Genomic DNA, 9,171 nt, shown 5'->3' with positions numbered 1-9,171 from the left:
AACGAATGCTGAAATACAAGAGAAGACCTGGCAGAGCTGTAAGAGACATTTACCTAAACGATTGGAGCTGAAAGAATGACTCTGGTGGCTGGCGTGCTGTGCTCTATACCAGCGATCCCCACCACGGCGCTCCCCACCGCAGCGATCCCCACTCACTCATTTGCCCCACTATAGATGTATCTTCTCTCTCTCTCTCTTATGCACCATCAGTTCTGCGCTTTACAATTCCTTAATGTTAAACTTTTTTTTTTCTTTAATTAATTAAATAAATTATGATTCCCTCTTAATTAAAATATCATTTAATTACTTTGTACAGTATTAAATAGTTGAATTACAGTAATGAATTTTAATTATTTTTATAGACATAGAAGCATAGAAATGAGTTTAAAGTTATTATAATTCGCATTTACCTTTAGTTTGATTTGTAGATAGGTATTTAATTATTAAAGGTAACAATTACTTATAAGATATAAATTTCTGTTAAAATTGTGCAAGAAAAATATGAAATCTTTATTTTATATGTATGAATTGTTTATCGATTTTTAAGAGATTTCGTTTATGACATAAATTAAACATATCACGCTACAAATGTCAACTCATGACAATCACTTTAAATATTTTACATTTGTTTCACTTGTATATAGTTTCACTTTATTTATGTAATTAAATAAAATTCTCTTGAAGGCATAAATGTAAAATTGAAATTAAGCGTGATTATGTATTCTTCAAAATATTTTTTTAAGCACATAAGGACTTGTTTTAAATCAAATGCTATGTAAAAAAACACAGACACTAAATGCAAATTTATTTTATTAAATTACATGATTTAACAATCTCTTTTTTAAACATAACTTTTTTTTTATCCCGTTAATAACAAAGAGAAACACACACTTTGAAAATGTATTAAAGCACAACCTTTTTGTATCTTAGAAATTAATACAATTTTCGATTTATGTTAAACATGGAATTTGTAAAAACAAATAGAAGGACTAAATCAGAAGAACATAAAAAAATTACTTAAGAAAAAAAAAATGAAAACGAAACAAAAAAAAAGTTTTTTTCTTCTTATCACAGCCCTTCATTTAAGAAAAAACTTTTATAAAACGAATAACACTAATAAAGCGCTTTAATGTCCTTATTTTCATAAAATAAAAAAAATATATTTTGATATAATGTGTTTGTTCCATTTCACAAATGTGGATATTTAAATTCGTTTATACAAACGAAAAGCGCGTAAAACACTTAAAAATGAAAAACGTGTAAAACGAAGAAACATGTAAAATGAATAACATGTTAAAGTGAAAAACACGTGAAAATGAATAATATGTTGAAGCAAAAAAACACGTGGAAATGTAAAACTACATCACGTGAATGTGAAAAACGCTGAAAGCGAAAAAAGTACTTGTAAAACAAAGACGCGTAAAACGAAAAACGCGTAAAACGGAGCACATGTAAAAACAAAAAACATAGATCTATGAACTTTTTTTTGCTCTCTTAGGTTTATCCTTGTGTTTTTTATCCCCATCGTCATCACTTTTGCGATTTTTAGACCTCTTTCTCTTGCCTGTAATTGTTTTGGGTTTTGTTAATTTTCTGATACAAGGATCACTGACACTTATTGATTCATTAGGTTTAGAAGACGTGGACACATCGGAAGTTTTTTCTATTAAATGTTGTTCGGTCACGTCTGAATTTTTCACCACATTTAAAGTGTTAACTACTTTTGAAGGTTCTGCCACTGTTAAAGTATTTGCGACTTCAGAAGAAGACGATTGTTTAACTGCCTTGTCAGACGATGATGACGATGAAGAAGAACTGGATGAAGAACTAGAGGAATCAGATGAACTTGATGATTTCGAGCTAATTGAAACAGGTGAAGACGGTCGTTCCTCTTCCGTTTCTTGAACCTTTGGAGTTGGAATGTAAATTTCATCTTCAATTTTGTTCGTTGTTGCTGGAATGTATTCCTCAACTGGTTCCCATCTTGATGGTCTACGCTGAATGGAGTCCGTTTTTTCCACCTTTTTTTTTTAACAAATTGTAAATAATTAATATATAAAATTCCATGTAAAATTGTAAATATATACTTATAACTATGAAATTAAATTTAAATTAATTGTAAATTTGTAAATATATAGATATATAGATATAAATTTGTAGCATCTTATACAGAATTTATAATTGTAAATATATACTTATAACTATGAAATTAATTGTAAATTTGTAAATAAATGTAAATATATAGATATAAATTTGTAGTATCTTATATAGAATTTATAATTGTAAATATATACTTATAACTATGAAATTAAATGTAAATTAATTGTAAATTTGTAAATAAATGTAAATATAGATAGATATAAATTTGTAGTATCTTATATAGAATTTATAATTGTAAATATATACTTATAACTATGAAATTAAATGTAAATTAATTGTAAATTTGTAAATAAATGTAAATATAGATAGATATAAATTTGTAGTATCTTATATAAAATTTATAATTATTAAAATTTTCCTATTACCGTATCAGCATGCTGAGTTTCTTTAACATCTTGTTCCGATTTTCGAAGTTCAGTTTTTCGAGGTTCTGACTCTCTTGGTTCAGATTTTCGAGGTTTCGATTCTCGTGGTTCCGATTTTCGAAGTTCAGATTTTTGAGGTGCAGATTTTCGAGGTTCGGATTTTTGAGGTGCAGATTTTCGAGGTTCGGATTTTCGAGATTGTGATTTTTGAGGTTGAGGTTGAGGTTGAGGTTCAATAAATATGGTTTTTCGAGGTTCGGATTTTCGAGATTGTGATTTTTGAGGTTGAGGTTGAGGTTCAATAAATATGGTTTTTCGAGGTGTTGGAGGGTGTTGAACTCCGGGTAGAACGCCAGGTTGAATCCCAGGTTGTGGTGGAGCACCTGATTGATTTGATGAATTTCCATAAAGGTTTCCTTCTGCACATCTATACGGAAAGTAATTCATACCATGTTGCATCTGTGGAATAACGTTTAGATTGAATTAGGTTAGGTTAACCATGTCAATTATTCTAAATTTATTATAATGATGATCTAACTTGATAATCTAATATTATAAAACTTTTTACACACTATTTATCATATAATTTAACATTATATGTTTTTAAACACTAATTATAGCATAATTTAATAACAATACTCTATTTTAGGTTAAGTTAATCTCACCTTGTCGATCATTCTAAATTAATTTTCACAATAATTTAACTTTAAAATATAACACAAATTTTATATTATAAAAATTTTTAAATACTAATAATAGTATAATTTAATAAAAATAATTACAAACAAAGACATCATGTATCGACAGAAACAGCACCTTCCACAATTCCTCATTTGATAATTCTACAATGAAAATAATAATTTTTGCTTTTAACATTGTTATTAAGAGTATTAATATGTAAATAACTTTGTAATATTTAAATACAACTTACCATTATTGCACCTCAATTATTAGCATATAGCGAACCATCACCCCACGAGGTTTAAAAGATGAAAGAAGGATACAATCACTAAGAAATTATCATGACTATTAACTTAAGGTACAATCACATGAATTCTACTCGTTCATACTTGCAATGTGTTAATTTCATTGGCTCTAGCGGACAATTAATATTTCTGTGTCGTATATTACCTAGGTTTTAACGTGAGAACTTAAATACACACACACACACACCATAACTAAATGACGGTACTCGTAGTTGTCACATTGGCGGTAAGTTTAAAACATCTTACAAATAAAAATTTATAATTGATAAGTCAATTGCAGTAGCGCCATTTTACAATAACAGCTGAGTTTAAAGCATTTTAAAAATAGAAAAATTTAAATACCTCCACTAATTCATTTAAATTTGCCGATAAAAATTTTAATTATTTTACCAAACCATTTAAAAGTAACTTTTAAACTGTAGTATCACCACCAATGATTGAAAGCCTGAACTATATCGGTCGGTAAGGTAGAACTCTGACATACCGACCGAGTCAAGATCCATGCCAGGGATCTACATTACCGACTGATAGTATATACTTACCGACACTGGCGCGAAAATTCAAAATACCCCATTCACCAACTCACTTTAAATTCACCGATAAACTATTGTGGCGCCATCTTGCGGTGGCAGCCGGAACTAATTCGGTCGGTAAAGTAGAACACCAAGCCACTTTAAATTTAACTTTTAAAAATTCAAATTTCCCGCCAAGGGGGGTTGAATTGGTCGGTAATCGAAAGTGGCGCCATCTAGCACTGGCAGCCGGAACTAACTCGGTCGGTAAAGTAGAACACCAAGCCACTTTAAATTAAACTTTTAAAAATTCAAATTTCCCGCCAAGGGGGGTTGAATTGGCCGGTAAAATGCCAAGCCACTTTTAAAAATTCAAATTTCCCGCCAAGAGGGTTTGAATTGGCCGGTAAAATGCCAAGCCACTTTTAAAAATTCAAATTTCCCGCCAAGAGGGTTTGAATTGGCCGGTAAAATGCCAAGCCACTTTTAAAAATTCAAATTTCCCGCCAAGAGGGTTTGAATTGGCCGGTGGCGCCATCTAGCGGTGGCAGCCGGAACTAACTCGGTCGGTAAGTAGATTTCTACATTACCTACTCGGTCGGTAAGTGAGCCAGAACCCGCCTTGCAACACTACTGTACAGAATTAATATAAATAAAAAATTAATTTTTTAATAAAAAGCTTTATTAATTTAATGTAACAATAATACAAATTTTATTTATAATTATTAATATATTATTCTTTATAATAGAAAAAGCCCTCTTTTTACATTAAAAAAGAAAGAATGCAAAAAATTAAACGCTAAAATCGACAAAATAACATGCTCCACATACACTACCGTCCGAAATTGTGCGAACTCTGCTTTTTCAACTCTTTTTCAAATCTTCAAAAATATTAAAACTAAAATTTTTTCCTCTTTATTTTATTAAAGCTAATAAAATTCTGAAAGAAATGACACCTTGACAAAGAGAATATGTTAATTTTTCAATTAGATATCTAAGAAAAACCCAATTTTCAATGTTTTTACTATTTTTTTTATTTCTCTGGCAAAAATTAATATTTTTAAACGTTATTAGGCTCATTGAAATCGTATTTTGTTATGCAATTTAAATTATATAAAACAATTCATGTACACATTCTTCCCTAGCGTATGCAAACCCTGAAAGTTGGCTCATAAAATGTCAAAAAATTTAAATTTAATTCTACAATAAAATATAATGTTTAAAAATCATGTAAATATATCATTCTAAACTTCTCTGATTTATGTAAGTAAATTTAAGATTTATACATTTTACTGATCATTTTTTGTCATATAAATATTAATCACAATTTTTTGACATTTTATGAGCCAACTTTCAGGGTTTGCATACGCTAGGGAAGAATGTGTACATGAATTGTTTTATATAATTTAAATTGCATAACAAAATACGATTTCAATGAGCCTAATAACGTTTAAAAATATTAATTTTTGCCAGAGAAATAAAAAAAATAGTAAAAACATTGAAAATTGGGTTTTTCTTAGATATCTAATTGAAAAATTAACATATTCTCTTTGTCAAGGTGTCATTTCTTTCAGAATTTTATTAGCTTTAATAAAATAAAGAGGAAAAAATTTTAGTTTTAATATTTTTGAAGATTTGAAAAAGAGTTGAAAAAGCAGAGTTCGCACAATTTCGGACGGTAGTGTATGTGGAGCATGTTATTTTGTCGATTTTAGCGTTTAATTTTTTGCATTCTTTCTTTTTTAATGTAAAAAGAGGGCTTTTTCTATTATAAAGAATAATATATTAATAATTATAAATAAAATTTGTATTATTGTTACATTAAATTAATAAAGCTTTTTATTAAAAAATTAATTTTTTATTTATATTAATTCTGTACATAAAATATATGAAGTTATTAATAATATTTTTAAAATAGATGTTAAGTTGAATTACAAACTTCAAAATAAGCGTGCGCTATTTATTATAGCCTATCAGGTGATTACAGCTTTAGTAAGTTATGTTTCTTCATGGTGGCCACGGGTCAGAGAAAACCTGGAAGTCAGGAAAAGAAACTTTTGTCAGGGAAATCAGGGAAAAGTCAGGGAATTTTTAATAGGTCAGGGAAATTTTTGAAAAATAAAAATTATCCGATTTTTAATGAGAAAATTGAAGAAAAAGAGGTCAGGGAAAATGAGAAAAATGTGAGGGAAAATTCAGGGAGAAGTCAGGGATTTTTTTCGACAGATTTTAGTGTCCACCATGTTCTTTACGTCAATTATTATTAGTAAAATAGTAATATTTACGTTTTTAATAAAGTGTAATTTAGTGATAACAAAAAACGAAAGACGTCTTTTCTACTTATATTTTACATTCCCAATGCTTGTCCTTAATTTAAGTTCTTATTTTAAGTATTATTTATTTTTATTTATTATTTCTAGAATAGGAATCGAACAATATCTATGGAGTGTTGCAAGAGTTTGAATTTTTAGAAAAAGAATTATTTTACTTCACTTGTATGTTCATTTCATTGTTATTAATAATTAATAAACATTAATAATAACACCCGCGCACCCTGCATCGCGGAGGAGTACATTGCGGGTTTCATGCATAACAATGCGTACGCTGCAAAAAGTAAGTATCTTAAAAGTGACTAAAAAGTTATAAAAAACATTTTATATTAAAATGCTTAGGCTAGAAACATCTTAATATAAGATGTTTTAATTGACTTTGTAGTCACCTTTGAGATACTTCTTTTTGTATTGTACAGTATTTTCTGCAAAAAATGGCAATTTTTTAACCCCTAAAATTTTTGTTTACCGTTTATACTGAATTATACTTATTTATATCTCAGAAACAAAAAAAATCGTCACCTTCAAATTTCGTATCAGTAAGTGACATTTGTAATCCGAGAAGAGATAATTTATTATTATTAAATTATTATTAAAATAAAATTTAAAAAAAAATGTTTTATATGGTTCAATGGGTGAATGGGAAGACTCTCAGTATTGTTGCAGATCGGGAAATTATAAAACAAAATGGAAATGTTGTTCAAGTTCTTTGGGGAGTTCGAACATACAAAGCTAAAATCATCGCTTGTAATGGTAAATAAAAATTTCGTTTTTTAAAATTCACTTTGAATTATTAATTAATAATATTAAATTTTAAATTTAAATAATTTTTTCTGCATTTTGATATTAATTGCTCGATTTTTCTATTAACTAAAATTTTATTTCTTTTTTTCTTTATTTAAAACTGACAATTTTAGACTAGGAAATAAATTATTTCTTATTATTATTAGGATCAAAGGAATGGTTAGAAAACCTTCACGTCAATCATCAAGGAATCGTATTGGGTCCAGATATGGATTTTATAGAAATTGGCATTCCACCCATCGAAGAACCTGCAGTTGAGGCATTGGAAGAACCTGTAATTGAGGAAATTGAAGAACCTGCAGTTGAGGAAATGGAAGAATCTACGCCAGTTGGAGAAATTGAAAATCCCTCTCCAGGACCTGCAATCCAAAATCTCCTTCCGTTTCAGGATTCCGTTCAAATTGGAGCAGGGATTTTCATTTCCCAACGACAACAGGTTGATTTGATGACATTTAAAGAACGTCCAAAGAAAATGGTCACAACTCTGTTGAAGTACTTGTTCCCCGAGGATGCATTAAAAACGATGTCACGAACTGGCAGAGGAGGCCATGATGCAATTTTAGAAAATACTTTAGAAGCCATTGAAAGTGAATATTTTGCATTCCACTTTTCACAATCCACACTACACTTTTTAATTTCCGCATTTCACATTTCGCACCCCACTTGTTCCATTCAGCATTCCACTATTCATTTTCCACATTCCACTTCCTACATTCCGGATTTCGCTTTTTACTGCTGGGGTGAGTTCGCATAATTGAACTTGCACTTACACTTTCACTTACACTTTAACTTACAATTTTTATACTGTCACTTACATTTTACGTACACTTTCAATTACACATTCACTTACAGTTTCACTTACACTTACACTTAAAATTTTTACACTTTCACTTAGAATTTTTATACTTTCACTTACACTTGCGCTTGCACTTACTTAAATTAAGTGTAATGTTATACGCTGTCACTTTCATTTACACTTAAAATTTCTACACTTTCACTTACACTTTAAAATCTTACACATTCACTCTTACTTAAATTTTTATACTGTCACTTACATTTTCACACACACTTTCAATTACACATTCACTCACACTTTCACTTACATTTTTATGTAAGTGTAAGTGAAAGTGTAAAAATTCTAAGTGAAAGTGTAAGTATAATTGTAATATCATACGCTGTCACTTTCATTTACACTTAAAATTTCTACACTTTCACTTACTCTTTAAAATCTTACACATTCACTTTCACTTTCACTTAAACTGACACTTTAAATTTTCACACTTTCACTTACTCTTGCCCACACTTACACTTTCACTTATAAGTGATTGATGAGATAGATAGTGAAATATGTAAGTATAAGTGAAAGAAATTCTAATGTAACATAAGGTGTAAGTGTATGTTGAAGTGAAAAAATTAGTGTTTATGAAAGTGCAAATGTAAGAGTATAAAATTTAGAGTGGAAGTAAAATTGTGAAAAAATTATAGTGTTATTTAAAGTATGAACATGAATGACAAAAAATTAGTGTTTACGAAAGTGTTAGTATAAACGATTTCAAGTTAAAGTAAACGTGTAAGTGTAAGTGTGATTGTATAAGAATTAAAGTGTGGGGTATGTGTTAGTGCCGAATATTTTGAGTGAAAGTGAATATGTAAGTATAAGTGTGATGGTAAAGAAATAATAGTGAGATTGAAAGTGAGAGTATGAAAAGTTATATGTGAAAGTAAAAATGTATGTGACAGAGTAAAAAATTAAAAGTGAAGGTATAAGTGTGATTATAATAAAATTTTAGTATGAGCGTAAGTGTGACTGTTAGAAATTTGAAAGAAATGTGTGAAAAATTTTAAGTGAATGTGTAAGTGAAATAATAAAAAAATTTAAGTGAAAGTGTAAGTGAATGTGTAATTAAAAGTGTAAGTGAAAATGTAAGTAAACGTATAAAAATTTTACGTGAAAGTGTAAGTGCAAATGTAAGTGAAAGTGTAAGTGAAAGTATAAAAGTTTTAAGTGAAATTG

At 28.9% G+C, this 9,171-nt stretch overlaps 1 protein-coding gene across 1 annotated transcript; it reads right to left on the bottom strand.

The window, feature by feature from the left end:
* Positions 1-1,472: 1,472 nt before the first annotated feature.
* Positions 1,473-3,202, bottom strand: LOC127280296 (proteoglycan 4-like). The gene is made up of 3 exons (XM_051303203.1): positions 3,191-3,202; positions 2,526-2,984; positions 1,473-2,021 (listed from the first exon to the last, which is right to left on the bottom strand). Exons 1-3 carry the CDS (start codon positions 3,200-3,202, stop codon positions 1,473-1,475), a joined length of 1,020 nt encoding a protein of 339 aa, XP_051159160.1.
* Positions 3,203-9,171: the final 5,969 nt, after the last annotated feature.

This window comes from Leptopilina boulardi, unplaced genomic scaffold (assembly GCF_019393585.1).
Source record: "Leptopilina boulardi isolate dan_hultmark-lab unplaced genomic scaffold, ZJU_Lbou_2.1 LbouV2_235, whole genome shotgun sequence".
NCBI classification, from domain to species: domain Eukaryota; kingdom Metazoa; phylum Arthropoda; class Insecta; order Hymenoptera; family Figitidae; genus Leptopilina; species Leptopilina boulardi.
The sequence above is the reverse complement of the archived record's forward strand: the minus strand, read 5'-3'. Positions and strand labels throughout refer to the sequence as shown.